This window comes from Patagioenas fasciata, chromosome 14, assembly GCF_037038585.1.
Source record: "Patagioenas fasciata isolate bPatFas1 chromosome 14, bPatFas1.hap1, whole genome shotgun sequence".
Lineage (NCBI taxonomy): Eukaryota > Metazoa > Chordata > Aves > Columbiformes > Columbidae > Patagioenas > Patagioenas fasciata.
This window is the reverse complement of record NC_092533.1, coordinates 11,394,015-11,421,366: the sequence shown is the minus strand read 5'-3', so window position 1 is coordinate 11,421,366 and position 27,352 is coordinate 11,394,015. Positions and strand designations below refer to the sequence as shown.

The following is a 27,352-nucleotide window of genomic DNA, read 5'->3' as shown; positions in this document are numbered from 1 at the left end:
AGCTATGTGACTTTTACTGTGTAGTAGCACAAAACAACAATGTGCATGCTCCAGAAATTAGGTCAAGAAGCTGAGACTGGGGAGGTCACCAGAGACCCCCAATGAAGATCCTTGAATACGAGAGATGGACTTCTGGCAAAGAGCGGGATTATATAAATAATTTATGTTTAATGCATGAACTAAACAATAGAAACAAATGAATATGAAATTGGTATGTATAATAAATACCAAGAAGTGTGAGTTACCCACACCCTCAATTAGAGGAATGATCCTCTGGGCGTCTGGGGTGCTGCAATCCAACTGTTGGCTTTCTAACACTTTCAATACAGTGCTAAGGAGTTTTTTTGCTGACTTTTCTGTATCATCTTATTTGTGGAAGAGCTTATTTTAGGATTTTATTTTCACACTTTATCCATGCTAAATACATTGTAAATTACTTCTTTAAACGTCTTTGCACAAAGCATTAAAGTTAGGAGATTTTATTTTTCAATTACAGACCACATGGGAAGCAGGTCACACAATGCTAGCGCCCATTTTTATTACAATGAAGACAGAAGTTAATGAGTGACAGTTACTACAGTTTTGTATATGCTTTAGCAGGTCAAATAGACCAACTGAGGATCAAAGGTTGCACAGAGAGACCCAAGGTAAGACGACTGAGGTGGCACAGTGGGAGCGATCCAGGCCATGCTTCCCTCCCATCCCCAGGTCAGAGCCTTCCAGGTACCCCCAGCTGCACACATGGACCCCACCAAGCATCTGACACACAGAAAACTCACTGATGGTTGCTGTGAGAGCCTTAAATAGCTCACTAGCAATGCTTTTAATTTCTGCCAATAGCTACTAAGCCAGGGCTGTTTTCTTCAAACAGTAACTCTACAGACACCAGCACTCAGATTCATTCCTGTTTGATTCTTCCACAGACTATTGCTGTTTGGGTTTCTTCAGACATCCCCATGCGAGCCTGGGAAAGATACTGGCAGAGGACAGAAATTCTCCTTGCAAATGCTTCATCAGCTGAAACAATCTCCTTTTCCTGTTTTTACTATGCTCAGACACTGTGAGGCCTTTTAACAACATCACATACTTTTCAGAAAGGCATTCCACTCTTGTGAAAGATTTTGGCTTAAATCTGCCATTAAAAATACTAAAATGGGACACTAGCTTGAGATCAATGGTATAAGTAAGAAAAATAAGACTGATTAAAACAAGGTATTTAAAAAAAAAAAACCACAACCCTCAAAAAAGGAAAACTAGGTTTTAAGATACTACAAAGTTCAAGAGTACAAAAATATTTAACTTTTAGAAATACCCAGGCCTACAATCACATAAAATAAGTATCAACTTACTTAATATAAAATCTCCATAAAAATATGGCCACCCATATTTAACCAAGTCCTCAAACCTGCCCTACACTGATATAAAGGCTTTGTTGAAAAATTTAGTTATGTCTAAACAGCTATTCTATAGATTAACTTTTTAATAAGTAAAACCAAGATTAAATACTGCTGTTCTTAGAGAAATTCCAGCTTGAGAAGGGATGAGAACACCCAGAGTCACAGGATAATGTTTTCCTCATGCCACACCACATTTATGGCAAAAGCAAAACTGCAGAAAATTAACATGAAGGTAAATAGTATTTCCACATCCCAAAGAGCAGCTTGAAATAATTGCACAAGTTCCTTGCATTTAAATGTTACAAAGCTTTATATTTGTGCTTGAAGTTACAGGGAGAACCTCATTCCTGTGCCTAGTGCCAGCACAGAACTACTTGCTATGAACTCTCACACTGGAGATGAGACATTGTGCTTTTGTTGGCTGTTATTCACAGAGGATAAAAATCAGTCTACCAGGTCTGACAGATTTTGTGGCTAAGAAGTGCATGCATAGCTAATAAATAGAAAAATAAAAGTTATTATACTTTTTTCAAACTATGTAGTGTCCATAAAACAGTAGTAGCACAACTCTCAGCTCTACATTTGTTTTCATCCAATCTAGATTTGCTGAACTTTTTTTTTCATTTAAAAAAAATGCATGTATAACCTGTAGGATTTGAAAAACTAGATACCAGTTTTGTTGGCATTTTGTTTTGAAAAACTGTGGTCCCAAATTAGTCCTTTTGCATTTTTAACAGCTGCAGGTGGACATCTCCATTACAGAACAGTAGCTTTTCGCAAGCATCAAATGCCCTTTGAATTTGTAAATGGTACAAAGGTTTTGCAGAGGCTTTTGAAATGGCAGTGATCTTTCTCTAAAGGTACAGAACAATGTGGTCTGTATCCAAGGGAGAAATTAAATGCTTTGGAAAAAAAGCCCACAAAATATCTAAAAAACTGCTTATGCCAATATACCATGAAAAACCTGAAAGCCAAAGCTGCACGGCATGTTTTGACAGGATCATTGACTCACTAAAGCCCATGTTTCTTTGGAAAGCAGGCACGGCCCATCAGAAGGTCAGCAAGCCACAGTCCTTACTCTGTTTTGGAGATTTCTCCCCAGCCCCAAAGACACTGAACATTCACGAAGCCCAGTGATTTCAGTGGGCTCGGGCTTTATGAAAAAAGCATCAGCAGGGACAAGTGGATCCCAGGTCCTGGGACAAACAAGCAACATCAAAGGATAAGCCGATATCTTGTTTTAAAAACATGTCCTTGCAGTGAAGTCTATGTCTGCTTTGGTACAATTAAATTCGGATCCTACTTAGTCTATCAGGCTTTGGTCACAGCTCTTTCCTTTAAGGGCACATGCTGAGATTTTTCAAAGACAGATGCCCAGCTCCCCTTCATCCAGTAAACACGTACAGCAAGAAAAACACCAGCGTTATGTTTGCTAGCTTTTTCTTCTTTCCTTTAAGCAGCTTTCACTGAATATCTGACCGACTGGAGTAACTGTTGCTACTACTCCTAAGGCTAATTTCTAGCTTATTCCTCAAATCAGGTTTTAGCACAGGTAGGCCCCCATTTCTCAACAGGGACAAATCTGTATCTGCTCTCACATCCCAGGTATCAGGACACTGAATCACAGACTAAGAGGCCTACCAGACAGCATCTGTGCAGTAAACTTGGTATTTGGGTACAGTAGCACAGGGGACAACAACTATGGTGCAGTTGCACTGATTGTTGGATTTTGTTTGTTTTCCTCTGGCAGAAAATGCATTTTGAGAAGATCTTGTTCTTCTTTAGGCCCCTCTGAGAGTGTGTGTCCTTCTTCACAAAGGCGTTATCAGAATTTTAGGACTCTCCTTTGAATTCCTAATGTCAGTGGTTTGTTGGCCATTTCTGAAACTGAAAATAAGTAGAAGATTTAGAAGCTAGAGAACATTCTACAGGGTGTTATCAGACACTTCCTCCTCCTCATTAGCACTGCTAAAAACCACGTTACACCACTAATATAAATATTAGGAAAACCCCAAGTGCTCTGCCAAGTCTGCCTTTCCAGAATGCAGAAGCAGTGCAGCAAACAACACTTGGAACTCGAACATAATTCAGTGATTGTAATTCAGTTACTTCAGTCTGTTTATACAAGAAACTCGTAAAGGTAATCTGGTTTGACTCTAGGATTTCTAGCTATAGGTGGTTAACCACAAAGCTGAAAAGCTTTAAGTCAAACATATGAGACATCCCTAATTGTGATAAAGAGCAGCATATGCTACTCGAGCATTCTTGCCCCAGAATTGTTCGAACTCTGGAAGCATAATGACAGCTTCTTATACGACTAGGGATTTTTTTCAAGCTATTATTGCTTATAAGGGCAGATTCTGTTCCAGAACAAGTTCTCACTAAGCTGGATGAGAGCTGTGAAGCTGCACTTGGGCTAATTCAGTTTTTCTCTGCTACTCCCAAGAATTTTCTTCCCATTATGGTAACTGGCAAACACTGGCCATCTCCACTGCTCCCGCACTATAATGTCATCCTACTAAACAGATAGTTTAAATGAAGAGTTAAGGAGAGCGAATGATATAAAAGGATGGGAAGTATTGGGAGATACGAAGTTACAGCCTCAAGGTGATGCAAAGGCCATCCTAGATCTGCAAGTCCCTGCTTTCAAGCAATCAGCTCTCAGATTCAGAGATTCTGGAGAAACTGCATAATGTCAATGGCTGTCCAATTAACAACCCAATAAAAATAATCTAAAGGGCACTTTGAAAGCTTTGATGGTTTGCAGTGGATCTGATGAAACATGGTGAAAAGGGTCTACGTAAAAAGAGGTCCTGAATTCATGTGAAGCACGGGACGGATGCAAGCTGCCTTACCATTTCACCTTCAGCATCTGCTCGAAGCTCTCAGGCAGGGGGTTGCCGTAGCTCTCCGGGAGAAACAGGGTAAGGATCCCGATCAGTACAGTCAGGCTTCCCATCAGGATATAGGGTAGGAATCTGTCATAGGCACCTGGCAGAACACAGGACATCACAACAGCATTGATATGTCCACAATCAACAAACTCATGTGTAAAGTGTATACTACAGACATTATGGTAATGCAGAATTAATTTAGAACAATTAGCTTGAATCTTGGCAAATATCAAAGGTGAATCCAAAACTGAATTACATCTGTTATCTGCTAGTAAACAAAGGGGTTTTTCAATTTTAAAACTACAACATATGCTCTGGTATAGTCACCACCTACCATCAGTTTCATGCCATCCCCTGTGTTTGTATAACAGTTAATAGGTTTCCTGTACATTTTCACAGTATCACAGTATCACAGTATGTTTGGGATTGGAAGGGACCTCAAAAGATCATCTAGTCCAATCCCCCTGCTGGAGCAATGGGGGTAGCCAACATCTTTGTGATGTAACAGCTCTGCTGGGGTCACTTCTGGAGTTCTCAGTACTACACTGCCATCTGGAACCAAATCCTCAGGTAAATAATTCAATACGAGGGAATAAAAGCACTCATAAGCAACGAAGCACTCATCAGCTGCCTGGGATTGTGCATCCTACTGGTCTTGTACAAAAGAAGAGAAGAGACTGATGGCAGCTGAACAGGTCAGCTTCAGACTAATTGGCCATTAATGGGGGAATCCTAAAATACCTTCTTTATTGCAAGGGGCGGAAGCACCGGGCCTCCTGTGACGGACAAGAGGCTCTGACCTTGGTCTACTCGGAATTCTATTTTGGACTAGAAGGCAGCAGCCCCTGCCGGTAGCCTGAAGCCATTGCACAAGTGTTTGGGCAGGATGCAAGATCTGCGAGTCACATTAGCACAGCAATTAAAACGTCTTTCGGTAAAGGCAATAGCTAGGAGTTAAAGTATCTAAGGGAGAGAAAGTCCTAAACTGGACCTGACAGCTTTATTTTTTAGTTGGGATAGAACAGTATGCTTTATAGCATATGAAATAAACGAGGATTACAGTGAAGGCCCCTGGGTATTTCACATAGAGCCAAAGTTTGTGATTTGATCTCTTCTGTGTGCACAAGTAGGACGAACTGCAAGGTCCTAATTTAGCTGTAGCAAATAGCAGCAGCTGACAAGTTTCTCCTAAAACCTCCTAAAGTTTAGGAAACTATTCTGATGACCGGAACAAGATTTTTTGAAGGCTGAGCCTATGGAAACCTGGGAGGAAAAAAGGAAAGAAAGAAACAAAACGAAACAAAACCAACCAAACAAAAAAACCCAGCCAAACAAAAAACCAAAACACTAAAAACTTTATCCTTTCTACATCTCTCTGTTACTGGTACTTGTGCTGCAATGGAGACTAAGAAGCATCACAGTCCCGCTGTCCCTTTTACTTTACATTTGTGCTGAACAAGTATGAAATAAAGATAATGTATTTTCATTATTGTTGGTACAGTGCATTATAGCCACACTGGAATGTAGAGGTGAGACAGCACAGGTGAGCTGCAGATAGTCTCTCCCCTTTCCTGGCACAGTGAACAGGCACTAACCCCTCAGCAGCACACCAGCAGCGTTCTGCCAGAGCTGGCAAAGTCACGCTCAGTTCGTATTAAAGGTTTCAGCAAGAAGCAAAACTCTTCAGGCACAGGGCACAGCTGCATTGGGTCCAGTGGTGGTAGAAGGAAACAAACAATGTGTGAGCGAAAGAAACAGGTTATTGAGCACCCTGTATTGAGCAGCCAGCCAATATTCACAGATATTTCCATCCTTAATCCCCTTATCTCTCTTACCCTTTCCTATCTGCAACAAGAGGATCCTATTAAAAAACAAACAAACAACAGTTAATATTTGTGCAGCATTCAGAATGTGATGGTAATGATTATCAAAATAAAAAAAAGCCTCTGAGGAAATCAGTAACTCTGCTTAGAGACCAAGGTATGAACTATAATCAAAACCAAAATGAGTGCTGAGGTGCCTGGGTTAGTAATGGAATAAAGAAATCACTTAATGAAGGTCACAATTAAACAGCCTCTTGTGCTTCTTAGTCTGCATATTTCCCATCGATTGCTCTGGAAAGCACAGATTTGGGGGATGTTTGGATTCCCTCCTGGTTTACCTGCTCCCGACATACCCATCTCGGGACATGCAGGAAGAGCATAAGGCAATGAACCTACCACTACATTTCCTTTACTTGCAAGATCATTTCTTGTCGCACTCTCTTGGGAAACTATCTGGTGTCCCAGGGGTAACATCCATTGTCAAAATGTGACCAGTTCTAAACCCAGTCACTCTTTTTGCACAGTTTATAAACACCATAAGTGCCTTGGACCAGCTCAGACCCATTCCAGCCTCAATAAAGGAAAAAAGGTGCCTGATTCTCTGCAAGACCCAAGGAGCTCCACTTAATTCCTGCAGTGTACGGCTGTGAACTCAGACGCAAGGTGAGAGATGGGACTTATAAGACAAAACTGAAGGGACTTAAAGCTGAGCCTGTGCTCTAGAAGCTCCAATAACTTCTCTGAGCAGTTGTGCAGCAAAAGGCAAGAAATGCCAGGTGTCTCACCCAGGTAAACAAAGTAAGGAGCAAGGATGCTGCCCAGCCTGGAAGCCATGGAAGTAGCTCCAACTGCCATATTTCGCACTAGCGTTGGGTATAGCTCCACGTTGTAGACATAAAGCATTGAAAAGGCAGCTGTTATGCCAAATTTTCCAAGCATCACCAGAGCAATAGACAGGACATTAAAATCTGCAGGAGAAAAAATAAAATCAAGGTGAATAACTTTTTTAAATTATACAATGTACTAGCCCGAACTTCAGATGACTTGGTTCCACACTTCCCGCTGAGCCTAATGTAGATGCTCAGGTTATTTTGTACTTTTCAGATTTTGGGTTTTCCCCAGTAAAACAGCATTATTGAAATGGAACAAAATCCTGGATTACACAGCAACAAAGCACAATCTTAAATCCATATCTTTTTCGCAAAAACCTGTGGAGATTTACCCACAGTGAAATCTGGAAGACTTACAGGTTCTTTTAGCCTCGACACACAACCAGATAAATCACAGTACACTCTTGGCTCTCATTTTACAAGCTGGTTCCCCTGGACTATAAAAAGCTTAGTAATTTGACACAATAAATGATGTCTGTCCGTGACTCGGCATCTACACTTAAAAAAGAAATCACAGCTGCAAGTGATCAGCATAAACTTAACCTCAAATTCTAAATTTGATCATGGCTTCCAGTAATTTTACAGAACTATCAGATAGCACCATGCAATATTTCTAACATTTTATACAATTAAGTCACAAATTGAACGTTGTACCTGCAGGCACGAGCTGAATGAAGAGGACAACACCTCCCCCTAAAACCAAGGTGCCAGATAAGGAGTAGCGCCGCGGGAGGGAGCGGAGGAGGAGCCAGGCGATGACATAGGCTGGAACCTCAATAACAGCCGCCAAGAAGCAGTTGATGTAGGCATTGCCATGCCAGTTTGGAGTGCTGAGGGACAGGCCAAAGTAACCAACTGATGTGAAAAACCTGAGAAAAGCAATAAAACCAAATGATTCCAGAAACACCAGGCTCTGAATGCTTCCAGTGTTGCTTCAGATGTCGTTACAAAAACAGGATGTGGCAACGCACTGCCACAGACATTGTGGCTTAAAAAAAACCAATCTCAGTGGAAACCCCACCTTTCTAATTCTGTCATCCCTTCCAGTGATCATATCCACAGCAGCTTGAAGAGACCTCTGATTCCTCTGCCCTTCCTGCATACGCTACACCAAGTAAAAGGCTTTGTGGAGGTTGTTCACAAAGGCTTTTCACTGCAATGGACTCATTGACACAATGTAATAGCTCCTGAAAACTTCCCATGCCAACTATGTTCCTTCTTGTAGCAAACTCCAGCAACAGGATCTCCTCCCACCCTCAGCAGTTCTGTTACATCTAATGTAATCTTCACAAGAGAGCTGGATGTTTGGGTTTCAAATCTCAAAACTGTATTACTATGGCATGCCAAGTGTGCCAGTTCCTTTCTGATGGGGGAAATAGGTACAGGAAAGTGTGCTGGTTTGTCTGAATGGTATTATTGGGTCCTCATTCCTCGTGGCTGCAAGACGGGCACAGAGAAACAGAACAAAATCGCTGGCCATGAGTCTAGTTCTTGCTATGCTACTGAGTTGCTGCCTCCGCTTCAAGAACATTTCAAATAAAGATTATAGACATGGGAGCTTCCTTTAAAATGAAAAAAAAAAGGCAACAGAATTTAAAATACACAAGCTGTTATGTATAGTTTCCTATTTTACATCTGAGTCAAGGCTACTGTCTCCATACTCTTGTGTGTTAATGCATCGAGGGTGCAAGGACACTGAGAGCCATTTACCCACCATGGACCATGAACAGACAAGCTCCGAGCCTGAGACTTTTTATCTAAACCTGTGGTATGTGCCCTCAAATTAGAAATTGTTCTATTGTCTGGATACTTTAGGAATACACATTTCCTTACCACAAAAGTATTGACATAATAGTAATAGTTGCAATGTTTCGGTTTCGAAATAGGTCCAGAAGGATAGCCTTCTGCTGCTGCTGAGGCTTCGAATCCTGCATCTGAAGGAAAAAGGAAAACAAAACCAAAAAAATTCCCACACACCTAAGAGCAAAACAACCTCTGCACACCCACAAGCTGGGCAGTTATGAAGTTACGACTCTATCAAGGGATAACTGGCCAGCCCATGACCACTTCTGCAGCCCGGAGGTAGAGCTCGTCTCTGCACCCAGCTGTACTCCACAGTAGTTTCCATTTTTTGGTTAAAAATAAGGTGGCACTGAGACACAACACCATGCCGACTGATTACAAAGAAGTATTGGCTGACAAGAAAAAATCATTAACACATCCTTAATGATCTAACACATCCTTAATGATCTAACACAGTGTACTTCCACGAGTAACCTCATTGCTAAAGGCATTTTTCTGTGCACTGTCCACTCAACTCTCTTCTGTTCAACCTTCGCAAACAGTGTGAAATAAATGCTGCCTGGTGGTTGGCACCCTGCTGGAGACAGGGACAGGTGCCAGGGTTTATGTGGAAGCCAGGAAGCATCATGGGAGTAGCCACCACCTCAGATCAGAGACCGAGGGTCCAGTCTGAGGCTCGAAGCTGGGACATGGGTGGCATGAGGGTGGCACGAGGGTGCCCTTCTGCCAGCCTGGTGAGCCCTGGCTGGGCCGAAGCTGCTGTTCATGCCCAGGCTTTCCCCCAAGCCCAAAGAATGAACCACCCTGTCAATCCCTGTGGGGCTGCCCAGGAGATTTCCCATCCTAGGAAGAGAGGATGGTTTCTGAGGAATCTCTGTCTAGCATTCCAAGGAATATCTTCCTACTTCAGTCAAGAACTTAAAGTGCAAACATCATCCTCAGGCTTTTGTGGACAGATGCTTTCGCACACAAGATTCCTGTGAAGTAAAGGACAGCTGAGCTGCTGCTTGATCTCAAAAATACGCAGGATTGATGAAAACTCATGGTGGAGCCTGAAAAAGTCACATCCAGTATGAAAGGTGACTGAACACTTGCTGTGAAGCAAAGGAAATGCTTTTCTATGGTTTCTGTAGGATGAGCTTCTCACAGCTGGAACATGTACTTGAATTTACACTGTAACAGACACTTGGAAAAGAGGTCTTCAGCAGCTCAGCCAAAATGTAAGCATGATGCTCAAGAGCTGGATCCTGCCACAGGAGGTGCAGCACGCAACAGCTCTCTCCTGCGGACACTGCAGAAGACCACACGGTGCTTTGTTTTCTGCTCTACCAGGAGACATAAACTGCAGGTGCCAATATAATGAAGCAAAGCAAGATCTGACATACAGACACGTGGTTATTGCAGGAAGCGTCGCTGGTTTCTTTGCATAAGAAAAATGTCCGTGAGTCTCCAGCAGGAGCTCTGGAGAGGGAAAAGCCACGCGACGGGGTGAGGAGCACAAGGACCAGCTGTGCTGCTCCCAGCTTGCTGTGGTGCTAGGTTTGTTCTAGGCATTCTGCTTTTAACCAATAAATATGATATGCAAGAAAAAACCAACCAGGCCTGAAGAAAAGATTAATGTTCTTCACTGCCTTTGCTATCATCACACTTTTCAAGTGCCCATGTAGCACTCGGGTGATTTCGCTGGTTTGTGCACCCACAGGGGTCCCTCCACGCAGCCCCTGCACGTGTGGGTGACAATTGAGGGTCCCCAGCACAGCCCACTGCCAAGGGCTGATGTTAAACTGCAAACTGCTAAAACCACACCAATCTGAAATGGGGACAAACGTGTCTTCCTCTGGTCTTCTCAGGGCACAAAGGATGAAGCAATCTGGGTCACCCTTGCTCTGAAAACCACAACAACCACCACTGAGGAAGAGAATTCTACTGTAAAAAAAAAAAAAAAAACAAACAAATAAAAAACCCCTCTGGCTTCTCATTTTGAACTTGCTAACCCAGCACTTACCTCACACCACCAGTCACTGCCAGCCTCTAAGAGCTGCTGGTCCAAAACATTTCTCTGCTGGCATTTCCCAACAAGTCAATGGGCCAAAGGGGAAACTGCCACCGAGGTAAAACACCAGAACATATGAAACATACCTCTGCGGTGTCAAAAAGCACGGCTGGGGCTGGAACACCATTTAATTTTGCGGCCTTTCGGATAATAACTTCTGCCTCCTTATACCTTCCCTGGGAGATCAGCCACCGTGGGGATTCAGGAATGATCCTGCAATCAGTTTCAGAATAAATGACTCAATGTTTTCACAAAAGTAAGAAGTTATTAAAAACACATGTATCGTTTTTATGAGTTACGCTCTCATCTCACAGATTGCTTGCAGCAGAAGACAGTCAGCACAAAAGCATGTGGGCAATGTAATGAGTGGATTTGTCCCACTGGGATCAGTGGGAGAATTCAAATATATGAGATGTGTTTATTCTCATGCTGAAGTAGGTACACAACTGGGCCCTTGTCCTGGGTGGTTGTTTTTCAAGGAATAGAATCATAAAATAATTTTGGTTGGAAAAGACCCTCAAGATCATTGAGTCCAACCATTAACCCAACACTGTCACTAGCCCATGTCCCTCAGAACCTCATCTCCGTGTCTGTTTAACCCCTCCAGTGATGGGCAGCCTGATCCAATGCCTGACAACCCTTTCTGGGAATAAGTTTGTCCTAATATCTAATCTAAACCTCCCCTGGTGAAACTTGAGGCTGTTTCCTCTCATCTTATTAAAAAATAAAAGAAAGAAGCAAAGTTAGAATGAATCACTCCCTAGTACTATAGGGGTAAATCTCAAGGTGGTTAACAGTGGCCAGAGTTAGGATTCAAATACAGAATTCCCAAGCTGCTCTGCAAAGCTGATGAAAAAGTGGCTTCAAGCACCCGGCCAGCACCAGTGAGGCTCCGCAGGTAGTTAACTAGACTTGACACGCCAAACAAAAAATCCCCCCAACTCCCACCTCAAGGTAAAGCCTCCTCACATGGCAAACAGGGAGAAAAACTAAATAAAAAAGAGGAGAAATGAGGAAATGAGACACCCCAACACCTTGTCATTACCCAGCACCTGGTAGGGAGGGGACATGGGGAGCGTGGCCTTGTGGCGTGGGGACACTCACCACCAGAGCGGGATGCAGAACAGCCCCGGGACAGTGAGCGCCAGCAGCAGCATCTGCCAGTCTCTGATGAAGTAAGCAAACAGCGGCAGCAACATGTAGCCAATTGCAAAAAATATGCAAACTCCTAATGTAGAGAATATAATACGAACTGATTTGCCAAGAATTTCTGTTCCTGTTTAAAACAAGGGAGGTTGGATTAGCATTTTAACTCTTTCTATTCAATCATGACTAAATACTTTACTGCATTCACAAAAAAATAAGCTAAACAATCTTAGCAAAGAGTGGTTTCTCTTATAATACTTAAAGGAACACTGTCAAGGAGTAATGGTCCAAGAGATTATGATTATCACAGTGTTATTAATCTGGTGGGAGGTTCCTCCAGATGCCTGTTGTGCATTTCCCCTGGAGCTGCCATTGGAGCACCCATGAGACCAGCACCAACAGTCTGGCAGAGTCTGATACAAAACCATTTTCAATACCAAACTTACCCTGTTTCCCCAAAAATAAGACCTACCCCAAAAATCAGCCCTAGTTACAGTTCATAAAAAAGTCAATTTAAATAGTGTCCAGGCATACATGTAAAAAAGTAAAAGGTTTTGGAGCAAAAGTTAATATAAGAACCTGTCTTATTTTCAGGGAAACCGGGTAGTTACCAATCAGTATTTGCTCACAGATCTAGCAGAGGATTTAGAGACCTGATGTTCAGTGAGTTCTTCTCTATTGTGAAGGTTGGCGAAATAAAAGTGAAACAGCTGACAGTGGAGTTTACATGTTTCACATCTGCCAGGAGTTTACATGAGTTTTGAAAAGAAAATGAAGGCCACCATGTGGAACCACACAGCAAAACGTGAACCCTCTGTGGTGTGCCCCAAGGACGTGGAGGTGAAGGGATCCCAGTGCTGTTGATGGAGCATCAGAGGCAGACCCAAAAGCATGAAGCTGCTGTGGTACCTTAGGGACAAGACTGAGACCACTGGCCAGCTACTGTGTGCTTGCAAACAGGCTGAGCTTGGAGTGAAAGAGTTTATGTCACATTTTTTGTCCTTTGTGTCAGCCCAGGAATGTGCACCCACACAGCTAAACCAGCTCAGCTGATGGGCAGGAACTTGAATGCGTGTTAAAAGCCTAAACGCTGCTTGGCACCGCAGAACTTCTCCACAGCAGTGAGTCCTGTTCCTTCCAGCTGCATGAAACAGCTCATCACATCCTCTCCTCATGGGAAGGACTGAGCAGAGAGGATTTCAGTTATCTCCATTAGCCTCATTTCCAAACTACTAAGCTCCACAACTACGTACACTAATTCAAACTATTGGGTGAACTGAAAGAGCTGTGAGGAACTGAAGGAGCTTCACTCCTCCCTGGTCCCATTCCCTGCCTGGAAAATCTGCTTTTGTCCTTTCCAGCGGTTTGTGGGATGGCAGGGAAGAGCTGTCAGGGACAGAGTGGTCACTGCAGCACTATACGGACTCACCCAGTACAGAAATTATCAGGGATCATCAGGAACCTTCAGATGAAGGAGCAACTTCTGTTTGCTTTGATTAATGCATTGTCTGAGACAGATACGGGCAGGCACGGGGAATGACCGGCAGACTCTCAGGAGCCTACCTAACACACTTGGCTGATTCACAACCTGCTCCCCCACTTGACCCGTCTGGGATTTAAGGTGCAGGTCATCTCTGAGCGCTTCTGGGGCTGGCAGACTGACACAAGTGCTTCGGGATGAAAGGATGTGCCGCACACCAAGGCAGCATGCCGACCTGCATCCTGCACTGCCTGTGTTCCTGGGCCAGCTGTGGAGCTACGTCTCTGCCCGATCAGATCCCACACCCCCTTTAGAGAGACTCGTACAACACTAATTTCACCTGCCTACAAGAGGATTTTCAGTCGAGCCCCGCACCTCCCAGCCTTCCTAGGGCTGGTGTTTGCTCCAGATTCATCAGCTCCACACAAGAGTTAACTCCCAGGATGGAGGGAGCAGTGGCGATGGCAATGGCAAGGGATCTCCCCCGTGACAGTCTGACCTATTTAATCCTCGCAGTGGTGACTCACGGCTGCCTGGGGACACAACGCCATATCCCTTCCATAACACTGATTTCGTATCATGCTCTTCTGCTCTATTTTTTCCCCATTAAAGCCTCATGGGGTTGGAAAGAGCAGCATTAACTATTAGTATATGGTTTTAATTTAGACTAGCTCACATTCCAATCTACAAGTTTTAAATTTGACACCATTGGTTTAAAAGCTGACAGAGAAGTATACACCCCTATCTTAAAGACAGCTCTTGCAAATCCCGGTTTCTCCCTGAGGCTGCATCTGTCACCCCAGTAATTCACCAGCGCAGTTGCCTTTCCTGAAAACCCTGAGACGCTGGGGGTCCCCCCTTCCCCACAGGGTCCCTGGGCAGTGACTGTGGCCATGCAGCGTCCCCACAGCCACTGGCTCTTTCTTTCTATGCTCCCCATAGAAAACAAAACAAACCTTGCCCTCTAAAATCAGGGACTTCATCACTAGCCTCAGCACCAAGACCAGTGACTTCATGGCTAATGGGGTCTCTAACACCCACCTGGCTCCTCTGCTCCCATCTTCCCACTGTGCCTGGAAATGCTGGTTTGCTCCAGGGGTTTGCAGCCAGGTATGTACCAACCACTCTGCAAAGGCACAGAGAGGCAGGGAGGAACCCAAATGCCTTCTCTATCTCAGATCTGCTTTTTCTGCTAACAAACTCCAAATGCTTCCTGGAACATCTTCTCCAAAAAGGAGGGAAATTGATGCGTATTTAGAGGTTTCTTGCTCTCATCTTTTTCTCTAACCTGTAGGAAGTATAGGCTTGACGTATCCAAGAGCAAAAGAAAGAAATCATACTAGCCTAAATGAGGAATTGTACCAGTGAGGATCTGCTGCTAACTAAATGATGCAGGTTCAGAGGAAAAAACAAACAAGCAGAAACAAACAAAACCCAATCCAACCCAAAACCAAAAAACCAAACAGTACATTCATTGAGCATTTAATCTAATGCAGACATACCCAGTATGAAAGCCACCACGTAGTTAGAGATCTGTCCCATCCCCACTATGAGAAAGAGCACTGTGAACATCTCCCAGCTGGTAGAGAAGATCTGCAGGAAGCTGAAGCCAGTCTGCACCGCCATCGTCAAAAAAAGGATGTTCTTCCTGCCAAACCTTTCAAAAAAGGTAAAGGAGATCATCATTGAAACAGTATTTATTTATGGAGCAGGGCTATATAGAAGAGCATGAGGGAATACAAATATTGAAGCTCAAGAGATACAGCTCAGAACAAAATGAAGTTTCATTAATTTTAAAGAATTTTGTTTCTCATTTTCATGTGCACTAAAAAAAAAAAAAAAATTACAATTTCCAAGATGCAGAAAATAAACCAAGAAGAAAAATGAAGAGTAGAAACTTCAGAGAGCCACTAGAAAGCAACTAGAGAGACTAGAAAACAGCATAGAAGAGACACCTGAAGATTGCAAGCCACACAGCCAAAAGTTAAGAAATTACGACTTTTAGTCTACTGGCATCTATACATTGCAACACCGTTATGCTTTGAATCTGCTGAATAGCTCTATCAGCTAGTGTCAGTCTCTCTGAGCTGCCCTGCATATTGCACCCTTTCTCTCACCCACTTGTCTGCATGAGAAGTCTGTAGCATTTTCTCATGGAAATGTTAAGAGCGAGCACACGCAGGGGTTTGCACCAGCAAGATTTAGTTATTATCTCATCTCCTTTTCAAACAGTAACACTGACTGACTTCTGCACCCAGGGCAGGAGTTGGGAGATTAAATTCAGATCACATGGAATTTAATGCTGGAGGCTTTAGGATTAAGGCTCCCATTGAGTTTTGAAACCCCTCTGCTAAACCCAGCACTGCTGCCCTTATGAATTCCTCACTAACCGGGAGCAGTCAAAACAGTATCAGAGACCCCACCATGACAATATGGAAACAAGGTTAATGCTCTTTGAAGCAGAGACTTGCAGAAAGAACATATATACTGCATTCAACACTTGCAAGGCCAAAACTTCAATAGTGCTGAGATAATTATCAAATGCCTGTAATGATTTTTTTTACTATTTCACATCTACTTAGAGGCTATGATGATTGCTATCCATTTACAGGTTATCTTTTTTTTTTCTTCCTCTTGGATATGCTTATTTTATTGCCAGCAAACCAACTCTTCAAGGCAGAGCTTCCATTCAAAGGACATTTCTATCCTGCAGCTCCATGAATGGATTGACAGTGACAAAAAACATTTCTTGAACTACTAAAAAGGTCAGATACAGAAATGAGTGTGGTCACAAAGTGAAAACCATGACATCAATCTGCAAAGCAGCCACACTGGCTCCTTGCAGAGACTGGCTCTTGATCTCCTGAAGCACCCAAAAGGCAGTAATCCTGCACCTGGAGTAGACTGAGGGTGGGATTTTCTAAGAAATCAGGCCAGTTACCTAATTTTAATTAAAACTCAGAGGACTGGACTTTTAACTCCCTTACAAACACAGCAGCCATGGCAGCAGCTCAGCCCAGCTCTGCCCACGAGCAGACCGGGAGCAGCAGCGTTACCTGTCCGAGAGCTGCCCCGAGATGAAGGAGCCGATGAGGACCCCCACGAAGAACAGGGACGTGGTCAGCGGCGCTTTCCAATCGTTCTCGCACACCAGGTTCCACTGCAAGAGAAAGGTCCATGCTCAGACACAGCCACATCGAGCCTCACCCAGGGGGTTATTGGCTGGAGACACACACATTTCCACAGCATTTAATTTAGTTTCCCCACACCTGCATTTCCACCCATCACTGGCACCAGCGCTGTTTTCACAGCATAGGTCGCTACCAGCATGTCCTGATTAAAGCACAACAAAAAGGGAAAGTCGTTGCTTCAAGTCCCATCAGGCTGAAACACCAGCAGCCATCTGATGGGACCCCATCACCTCGGAAGTGGGTGAGCAGCCAGCAATGCCAGCCCCATGGGCAGTTGGTATGTGCAGCCTCATTTCCAGCACAAGCTCCATCCCACATACCCATCAGGCCCTCCCGACACCCAGGACCTGCCTCCCCATGGCCTGAGATGCTTCTCACCAGAAAAACAGAGTGATGGTGATGGGCAGAAGACGGCCCCATCCCTGCCTAGCGATGGTTTCCAGTTTACCTGACCCCTGCCATCACAAAAACTGTTGTTTCTCCAATTTCTGGGTTCAACAAGAAATACACAACAAGATACACAGAATAAAATCTCTTTTCCCATGCTGATACATTCACAAAAGCCTTTCTATCATCACAAGCTGTATGGCTGACTCACTGCCCATCGCTCAGCCTCGCGACCAGACGCAGCTCGAGCTGGAGGCTTAGGACAGGAGCCAGTGTGGAAACTTCCACCAAAAGCTGCTCATAACCCCAGACAGGGTTTAAAAAAACAAAACCAGCATCGTGAGCCTCTGTCCACTGAAGTTACAGCTGAATGTGTTTCTGCTGCGGCTTACTCCTGTCCCAGTGACTAACCTCTCAGTCAAGACATGCCTGCCAGGAGCGGCTATGGATTGACTTCAAAACCGTCTGTCTCAGATTAGATAATTCTACCACAACGGTAAGAGAATTAGCTCACAGATCAAAGTATAGCATAATTTTCATAATTAGCTGTGCTATCAGAGAGCAGCGACATTGCCCTGGCCGTGCCCAGGGAACGAAGAGGCCAAGCCCAGGCAGAGGCAGTGGAGCGGAAAACTCTGTTCTGGGCTGCCCAGGCTCCTCCACTCAGCTGCCGGCAACTAAAAGGAGCAACTTTTGCATTACAAAGAGACACCAGTGCCACCTGACAGCACCGAGAGTCCTGACAAAACCAAAGCAAACAGCCGATGGGTGGTCGGCTGGGCTTCACTTCTGCTGCAGAAGAACAAGCAGAAATAAACCCCAAAGCAGGGGGGATGTGTCGTGGTTTGATGGATTTTGCTCTGGACTATAATTCAGGAAAGTGACGCAATCAATGCCTGTGTTCAGGTGGAATGAAGGTATGTTGCCATGGGTACTTTTGTGCCTCTGCCCAGCTTGCAAAGTAGCACCAGCTATGGACAAAAAGAGATGAATTGAGCCTTAAAATGCAGCCCGTGCCTCTTTGAGAAACACACCGAGTCTTTAAGATGGGAACATGGAGATTTGAAGACTGAAACGTGCCTCCAATACTTAAATTTGATAAATAATTAAAAAAAAAAACCTACGGTGGCCATTTCTGTAAGAGATTTTCTGGTCCCTGCTGGGAAGGGAGAGGTGGTGAGGTGTGGGCTGGCACCTGCACTTCTCTTTGCTGTGTTTGGTGTGAGCACGTGGGTCAGTAGGGCTCCCATATGTTCAGGGATGTTAATTGTGAAAAATATATGCAGGGATCTGTTTCACATCAAATACAACTCACATTTCTGTGAAGCAGCTTGGTGGAAATCAAGCCCTATATTTAAAACACAAATGCAGCTTCAGGAAGCACAGCACTAAAAGGAAGAGTTTCAGCAGTTCTGTGCCAGCCGGGCTCACCTGGTCCCTGCCGTACAGAGACATTTCATCACATCCCCTGCAGCTCCCTTTCCCCGCTCTGGGAAAGCCAGTGACTAATGAGGTGGCAGCATTTGCAGCCAGTACAAACTATTATTAATGATCTGGGCACTGAGCATCCTGCTCTGGGGCTGCTGCTGCAGCGCCTGCTCCCAGACCTTCAGACTTCAGTCACTCGAGGTTAAGGGTCGGTGTTGGTTTGGTTGCAGAATAAATCCAGCTAAATAATAACTTGTTCATGACACTGAGTTGCTTCCCGTGTTTCCTTGGTGCCAAATGCCTCCTATGCAGCTGCTCACTCTACGTTTTCTAATGACATATGCACAGATGATAGCAAAAATTCACTATACAGGGTCACATCTTTAAGATGTGTGGGATGTGGTAAACAGCCAGCTGGCTGGAGAGGGGGTGCTGGCTACAGGAACTTGCTGTATTTAACCAGAAAACACAAACACACAAAATCCATCTGACTCCAAGCATACCTGAAGCTGCTGAGTGAAATAAACACAGCACCTGTTTTAAGTCCAATACCACACACAGCACATGGGATCTGGGAGAAGATCTGTACAACCCTACTCTATAGGCAGACCTCATCTCCTCCCAACACACGAGGCTCCCCTCTACAAAGGCTCTCGCTCTGACGGGGGCTCGTGCCCTGGCACTGCACAGTGATGGAGCACCTGTTGACAGGCTAAGATTTCAGTTGTGCTTGAATACATAGGGCTTTAAGGTGTTCTCTGTATGCTGATGCCATGCAAGTAGTACTTGGAAAAAAAACTAAATTAAGTTATTTGAGTTTTTCCTTAGAGCCTGCATCCATTGCAACCAGCACCAAGCACACCATGGAGCTGCAACCCAGCCGCAGCAAAACTACCCACAGCTACGACTTCCAAACCATCTGTGCTGGACTAATTATTCATTAACCAGAAAATAAGTAATTCTGTAATGTCCCTGGCAAAGCATACTGGAAAGCAAAGTTCACATAAGCTTCTAAGCATGTGCTTTGAACACTAGGAATAAGAGCTCCTCAAGAACACTTAAATCACTTTATTGCCATCAAATCCATCCAACTCTTCCCCACAAGCTCCCAGCTACTAGAAGAGCAAGTTCTGCTGGGTGCTGCCAGCAGGAATGTTATGGATGGACAAGGTTTCTGAAAAAGTGAAACTGCTGGAGAAGGTACCCTGATTGCCCAGCGAACAGGGAAAAGGTGCTGGGAGACAGCCTGGCTCAAGGGAATTAACTGTATGCTAATGCATCCCTCCAGAGAGCAAAACTGGTGCATGTGCTTCAACCTTTAATTATGGTCAGAGCTCAGCACTGTTGTCTGGAATTAAAGCAGAAGTAGGTTAAGTTTCAGACAGAAAACCCCAACAAAACAAAAATACTTATGTTAAAATGTAGATTAATTTCAAAGCACAGATGACAGAAAGCAGAAGGGGTGGTGACAGAGTAGCAGAGGAGCAGTCCTGGTGATCCCAAACCAGGACCTTCTAGATCAGCTGAACCCCTCATGCAAGTGCAGGTGGCACTGACCCAGTGCAGCAGCCACCTGCTTAGGTGAGAAATGGTGATTTTGTGTCGGAACAACCGGAGGAGCTGCAGCAGACAGGAACTGCTCTGGAAACAGGGGGAGGTGGCTGGGCCAAGGGGAACCTGCCAAGGTGCCCAGCTGAGCCCTGCAAAGCAAAACGAGACCATGCAGCCCCTCCATAGCTGCAGGATCGCACCTCACCCCACACCGACCCCACGTTTCCACATGCTCATCATTATGCTTATAGCCTCATTCTTACCACCCTGGCCTCTTTATCTGCTTTTTCACCTGTGCTCTGGACACATGCACTTTTCTGACATCATTTCAATTTTAAAGCTAAGCAGATGACCGAGTCTGGGATCCTCTGTTCTCAGAGTTTAACATGTCCCCGCAGACCAAGTGACACCAGTGCTGAGCTGGCATCTCCAAGCCTGTTCATTTCAAGCACCAGTAATAACAGGATTTGATGCAACTGCACGAACCAAATAAAACCTGCAGCGCTTAATCTTGCACCATCAAGTTTTGCTCCTCAGTTGAGTTCTTGAACTGAAGATGTTTTTTGACTGAGCTTTCCTGGTGGCATGTCTTGGCTTGTCTTTCATAATACAGAGAAAAATGTTGGGTACAAAAGTAATCATCTCAAATTTAACTGAACTGCTGCTTTTCAGGGTTTCATCAGAGCCTGTTTGCCTTCGGTTTTAAAATCAAATTTGGTATTTTTTCCAAATGTCCATGACAATTTTAAAACAAAACAAGTATCCTTCTTTTCCATCTGGCTAACAGATGGGAACCTGGCACTTGGGTTTCCATCTCCGAATGTGCTGTTGCCTCTCTGGCGTGTACCAGGCCCCGTGGTAAACCCCGTGCTGTGTCCCATCCAAATCTGGCACAGAGGCTCTTGTTTGGCATCTGCCAACACAAGGTGTTCACTGCTCATTAATAAGGAACAGCATTTCTCCTCCTTTTGCTTCATTTACTGTCTCAGAGCAATTGCTAACTCCAAACCACAGACTGTGAGTTCACAGCGAGCATTGGGGCACTGCCTGTGGCTACTGGGCACCTGCCACGTGGCATGTACCAGCGAGCATTGGGGTACTGCTTGTGGCTACCAGTGAGCACTGGGGCACTGCCTGTGCCTAATAGGCACCTGCCATGTGGCATGTGCCAATTCACAGGTTACGAGCACATCTACATGCACGTGGGCTGCAACCAGGCTGCCGCTCGAGTTCACTCATGGCCTGGAGCAGGATGAGCTTCCCGAGCACCCCTGCCTTGATTTGGTGTTGTAAGGGATCCCCAGTGACTGAGCACAACCACCAGCACAAACAACAAGAGATATGAACACAAAGGCACCGTGGGTGACAACGGGCTTCATTTTGGGCATGCAAGGGGAGGCAGTATCCCCTGCCCATGTCCTGCCCTCCTCCAGCACGGAGCCGTTCCCCACTTGCCCCCCTCCCTGTATGCTTCAGTGCAGCTGAGCCCATGTCTGCACACACCCTGCCTGTATCCCTGGGGCACAAACCCTGCTCCTGTGTCCCTGGGATGCAGACCCACATCCACGTGCCTCTCAGTCAAGACTCTTCCTGGCTGGGGCCCCATGCAACAGTTTTTGTTGGCAGATGTTGCTGCTGAGTCACGGGGACTTGAGCCAAGAGCCACATACCCGCTCCGTGCCATGCACCCTGAGCATGAGCCATCGGTGAGTGAGTGGGGTGTCCCTCGGCTACCTGGGATACACTGCTTGTCTGAACAACCGTGGAGCCCACCAGCTGCCAAACCCAAACACTGGCTGGTGTAAGGATGAGCCTGTTATTCCCTGAACCCTCTCACAAAACACAAACGAGCAGCAGTAACTCTACAGCTTTAGGGCAATCGCGTTTTCCTTCTCTACCAGAGCTCCAAGCTCCCCACCAGTGCAAGCAGAGAGACAGGCAGCATGTCCCTGTTGGAGCACGGCCATAAAACCCAAACAAGTGTTCGCATGACCTGTCACCATCCACGTTCCCATAAGCCACCCAGTACAAATGATGCCATTGTACAGTCTTAAAAAAACCAAAGCCGACAGCTTGGCTGTAGCCTGAGGGAAGGCTCTGTCAGGAACCTGCCACAGCACGCCAGGCACGCCGCAGACCGCAGGCACCAACCACAGCACCTGCCTCACACCAACGCTGATGGCTACCAAAGCCACCAGCACAGCTGGCAGCATTGGCACAGGGTGCTGACACCAGTAAGGGCCCACCGCTGCTCTAGACCCATCTGGGCTGCTTCTGTGTTTACCAGAAAGCATCCATGTCCCCATTCAAAGTGACACTGGGAACAAGTGTCAGATTCCATTAGACGGAAAGTTTACTGGGACAGTCAAGTGTGTCGACAGAAGGAAACGATCAGGCTTCTATTTTCAGCCTTTCCTCCCCCTCCACACAAACCCCCTCTCCAAACAAAACAAGCTGAAGTTTCAATGGAAAACACCACCGAGATAAGGAGGACTGGGGGCTCCTCCGGGGGCTGTTCACCCCACATGCCCCTTCCTCTCCCCACAGCATCCGACCCTTTCTCACAGGCACTTGACCCGCTGTTTGTTGCTCCCTGTTCATGCCCGACCCCCCAAAGCCCTGGCAAAGCCCGGCCGGTCACAGCCTCTCCCGGGGCATCGGGGCTCCGCGGCCGCGCACCTCGGTGACGATGGTGGAGTGATAGACGTCGCGGTTGTATTCCCAGCCGTCCAGGCACGGCTCCTGCTCCAGCGACCCCAGCTCCACATCGGATCCCGGCAGCAGCCCCAGCATCGAGAAGTTGGCGAGCGCGGCCAGGTTGTAGCGGCGGCAGCGGCTCGGAGCCGCCTGGCCGTCCCGCAGCTCCAGCGGGATGCTGGCGTTCAGCCACTCGCCGCTCAGGTTGGCCCCGCGGGGCACTGCGCACCGGTGCTCGGGGGTGCCGGCCAGGAAGACGACCGACATCCCGTTGAAGCCGTTAGGAACGATGCTGGCGCTGAGGAGGAAGAAAACGAGCCGTTGGAAGACACCCCACTCGCCCAGGAAGGCGGTGGCCGCATCGTAGTCGCGCATGGCGCGGCGCGGGTCTTCCGCGGCTCTGCGCGCACCGCGGGTGCCCCGCGCGGCGGCTCCGCCCCGGCCCGGCCCCCCGCGGAGGCGGCGCGTCCCGGCGGGTGCCCGCGGCCCCGCTCCGGGGGGCGGTGAGGAGAGAATGCTGCCGGCCCCTCAGCATCCCCGCGGCCGCAGGCACATGGGCACTCACGTTTGCTCCGCAGTCGGCTCCAGAGCTTTCCAAGGAGGCATTTTCCGGTTTTGCACTGAGAATGTTTAGCATATTTATTTTAAATCGCCGCTCGGGGACTCCTGACTGTCAGTCGAGGCGGTCAGGGCTGCGCCGGTATCGGCGATTCGGCACCCGCGCCCGGGCGCGACCCCGCTGCGCCCACGGCTGGGATGGGCGGGCTGGCTCGGCAGCTGCTGCCGGTAAGAAATCGGCGTCCGGTGGGACTGGGAGCAACGCGACGGTTCCACCGCCCCGAGCCCTCTCCGGCGCCCTGAAACCAGCCCCTTCTGGAACCTGAATTAGGTTTCTCCCTGTAATGCTGCTGCAAGACGGACGAATATCACTGCACAATGCACCCTGCAAGAGCTGGGCAAAACCGAGAGTCACGATGATAGTTAATAGATAAGAAACTAGAACAGCTCTCGATCAAACCATGAGCGGGGGGTGGGGGACTGCCAGGAGAAGTACCCCGTGGTACGCAGGATACTGCTGGAGGCAGCAGCGATATGAGCCCCTCCTTCACACTGACACAGCTTTAGAAATCAAATGTGTTCACGCCCCTGAAAATCTGTGATTATCTGCAGCCCGGTGTTTTTTCCCGGTGGTGTTTATGCAACAGACGAGGTCAGAGCAGACACTACTGAAGGAGCCTGTAGCAGTCTGGCCTCAGGAGAGGAGCTTTTTATATTCCGGTTTGCTATCTGTTAACTATTACTGTTTCACACGTGACTCTTGGCTTTGCCTGGAGCGAGAGATGTAGATAACTGGTAAAGCCATTTCAGAAATCCGAGCAACACTGTCATCATCTGAAATAACTCAAGGGCACTCAGAAACATGATGGCGTTTGAAATATGCACAGCGCTTGGCTTGCCTGAAGGATTGAGCTCCCTGGAGCGGTACAGTAGGGTGCCCGCTCAAAAATGGGACAGCTTGGCTTTGCAGTCCCTGTGCTGGCAGCGTGTGGGGCAGGCTGGGGAAACATCTGTCTGACAGGGATGATGAGAAGGTTACGTGGAAGGTAAAGGCACAGACCTGGAGTGAAGGCTGCAGCAGTGCCCAGGTTGGAGAAGCAGATGGCAGCATTTATCTGGGTCAGGCAGAGATCCGCTGCTCCTCAGGATAAGGGACAGAGAACCAATGTCATGCAGAAAATGGGGAAGGTTTAGATACCTCCCGCCTCAAGAGAGGCTGGAGGTGACATCTCACTGCCAGGCCTCGGCTATTCTGCAGCCAAAGCTGTCCCTGGTGATAAGGATGGGGCGGGGGCAGTGCGGGCAGATCAGGGGCTCGCAGGCAGCAGCAGGCAGCCTGCCCTGCCCTGGAGCTGTGCAAGAACCACAGCAGAGACAGGCAACACATGCCTGCTCCCCCGAGGGAAAGAGGAACTGGGAGTGTATTGTCTTAAGCATTAATGTTAATGCAATCTTAATAATTATTTAGTCAACAGTAATTGCTTACGGAGGAATAATTTGCAGTGTTCGTAAATAACTGTGGTGGTTCTGCAAATTTAATGTAACCAAAGGAAGTGGTAGACGTATATGGCATATGCAGGTTTATCCAGTTTGCAGATGAATCCTTAATGAATTATAAATTTCAAGCATTCAACATTAAAACAGTAAGGGGTTTTCTCTTATGTTGTGAATCTGCATAAATTAGTAGTACCTCAAGTTCCTGCCAGCTCTGCCCCAGCACCACTAATTACTGCATACAATGATTTTAGCCCAGAGCGATGCCACTCTCCTGCCAGCCTTTGCCAGGTGCTCCCCAGGTTGGAAACACCACTTATTATCCAACATCTGGGATGCTTCAGCCCAGGTATGGAGATCATGAATACCACACGGAATTAGCAGCCAGTAGATGGCTCGGGCAGTCACAGAGCAGATTTGCTGTAGTGGAAGGACCAGTCCTAATTCTTCCAAATGACACCTCTGAAAGCTGTAAGTAGATTTCACGGCAACCTGCTAAAATACACTTTCAGTTATTAAATAAAGAGCAGCATGTGGGAAATGAGGATGGAGAGATTCCTGTAAAGTGAAATCAGATGCTGAGGAGCCGGCAGAGCAAAGGAGTCACAAGGGGAAAAAGAGTGAATCTTTGCATAGCTGAGAAATCACCTTTTGTACAAATATTTTGTTCTTGTGCAACAGGATTTTCTAACAGGGCCTAGGCCAGTCAGACAGGGGTAGGTTGGGGAAGTGGCACCAATGAGCTACTGTGGTGCTGGAAGCTGCCCAGTGGCTGTGGAGCTGCCCGGCTCCTGCCATGTGCAGTCCCATCACACTCACCCTGTGACACTGCCAGCAGCATGGCTGTCACCGGAGCTCCTGGTGTGCCCTGGCTCAGGGTGGTTACTGCTCACAGCGACTCCGCTCTCCCTCTTCTGCTTGGGCAAGGTCCCTCTCAAGGGATCCTCTGCCTTGCTGGGACTGGGTCACCCTCCCAGGAGACACCTCGAGAGCTGGGAATTAAGAAAACACGTGAGTTCTGTAATTCTGTGTTGCTTGTGTAGCACTCAGATAATGTGGAAACTTGTTAATTGATGGGGCAAAGCAAAATCCATTTTGTAAGTGTGCTTACTGAGTCCGCAGAGTGTCCTCCAAGGGATTCCATGCATGAGAGGCGAGGTACAGCCGTGCTCTGCCCCAAACCCTGGCCTTACACTCCTGCCTGCCACCCACCCTGGCATGGCTGGGGCTGGTGATCATGTCCATCATGGCCACGTCTCACCGGACAGATGGCATCTGGGAAAAAAATCATCTTTGGCAACTCTGGAAAAGGCTCTTGGCTCGTTCCAGCCCTGCTGCTCTCTCAGCAGTGCAATATGACTGTGTGCACCCACGGAGCAGGACTGAGGACTGGCCAGTGCAATTCTCACTTGAAACCATATTCATTTACAGGACTTGGAGCTTTTAGGGGCAGTTGTAGCCATCGCTTTCCAGTTCCTGGCACTACTGCATGAACTTTTCCCTTCCTAAACAGAGCTGGGCAAACACGCACTCAGCATCATTATTTTTCAGGCAATCATATTTGTGGTAAGAATATTGTAAAAGAGATGGGCTAGGGCACCTGCCTGTATCATATGTGTGAGGATTTGCAATAAAACCCCCCAAAATGTGGCTATACTCAAGTAGAGCTAGCTTTCCCAAGACCATCCACCATCCAATCACCAAGGACTTAAGTAATTTTACCCGTTGTAACGTCACTCTGGTCAGGTAAGAGATATCACTTTGGCCCGGCCTGCTGACACCAGCACACGCTTCCACCGTAGCTCTGCAGCAGGAGCAGATGCACTGAGGAGCAGCACCCACGCCTTGGGGCAGCATCACCCTGTCCTGCATCCATGTCCCCTCAGGCTTTGGGGCAGGACACAGTGATGTGGGTCAGGGCACAGTGATTCAGTACTTAAAAGGAGCCTATAGGAAAGATGGGGAAAGACTTTTTAGAAGGGTGTGTTACAAAAGGACAAGAGGTGATGGTTTTAAACTAAAGGAGCAGAGATTCAAGTTAGACATGAGGAAGAAATGGTTTATACTGAGGGTGGTGAGATACTGGCCCAGGTTGCCCAGAGAGGTGGTAGATGCCCCATCCCTGGAGACATCCCAGGCCAGGCTGGATGGGGCTCTGAGCAACCTGAGCTCGTGAAGATGTCCCTGCTCATGGCAGGGGTGGCACTGGATGAGCTTGGAAGGTCCCTCCCAACCCACACTATTCTGTGATTCTATGAGGGTCAGGGCTCAGTGATGTGGGGCAGGGCAGGCAGGGCTGTGTCAGAGAACAGGAAGGCAAGAGACCTTGCCAGAGAAGAGACAGGATATCTGACAGCACCCAAGAGCTGAGCGGACAGGCTCAAACCCATCGCTGCTACTCACACCCGACTCTCCCAGCCCAGCCTTTGCTAGAGATTTCTCAAAAACCCTCTAGATGGATCTGGTTGTTCCCACCTGGGAACCACCCTACAACGCTGGGAATCTTCAGAGCGCAGGTTCTTCTCCCATCCTACCTTAAAGCGCTGGATATTTCGGTTTC

General features: G+C 46.8%; 1 protein-coding gene across 2 annotated transcripts; it reads right to left on the bottom strand.

Moving 5' to 3' along the window:
- Window positions 1–382: 382 nt before the first annotated feature.
- On the bottom strand, window positions 383–24,578 carry LOC136107881 (solute carrier family 22 member 4). 2 transcript variants are annotated; one of them, XM_071814782.1, is made up of 11 exons: window positions 23,306–24,578; window positions 22,723–23,038; window positions 16,543–16,646; window positions 14,989–15,143; window positions 11,965–12,136; window positions 10,947–11,073; window positions 8,838–8,938; window positions 7,659–7,873; window positions 6,900–7,082; window positions 4,253–4,388; window positions 383–3,284 (listed from the first exon to the last, which is right to left on the bottom strand). In XM_071814782.1, exons 1-11 carry the CDS (start codon window positions 23,344–23,346, stop codon window positions 3,209–3,211), a joined length of 1,626 nt encoding a protein of 541 aa, XP_071670883.1. In that variant the 5' UTR covers window positions 23,347–24,578; the 3' UTR covers window positions 383–3,208. The 2 variants fall into 2 exon arrangements, with proteins under 2 accessions (XP_071670883.1, XP_065705333.1); XM_065849261.2 differs by lacking the exon at window positions 23,306–24,578 and having other exon boundaries at window positions 22,723–23,172.
- Window positions 24,579–27,352: the final 2,774 nt, after the last annotated feature.

Bases quoted from the DNA above. Each gene is read 5' to 3' on its own strand.
- LOC136107881 (XM_065849261.2), bottom strand. From the start codon at position 23,115: ATGCGCGACTACGATGCGGCCACCGCCTTCCTGGGCGAGTGGGGTGTC. The intron at 15,144-16,542 runs GTAACGCTGCTG...CTTTTTTGAAAG, and splicing joins TCGGGGCAGCTCTCGGACAG to GTTTGGCAGGAAGAACATCC. The intron at 12,137-14,988 runs GTATGTCTGCAT...TGTTTTAAACAG, and splicing joins CGTGGTGGCTTTCATACTGG to GAACAGAAATTCTTGGCAAA.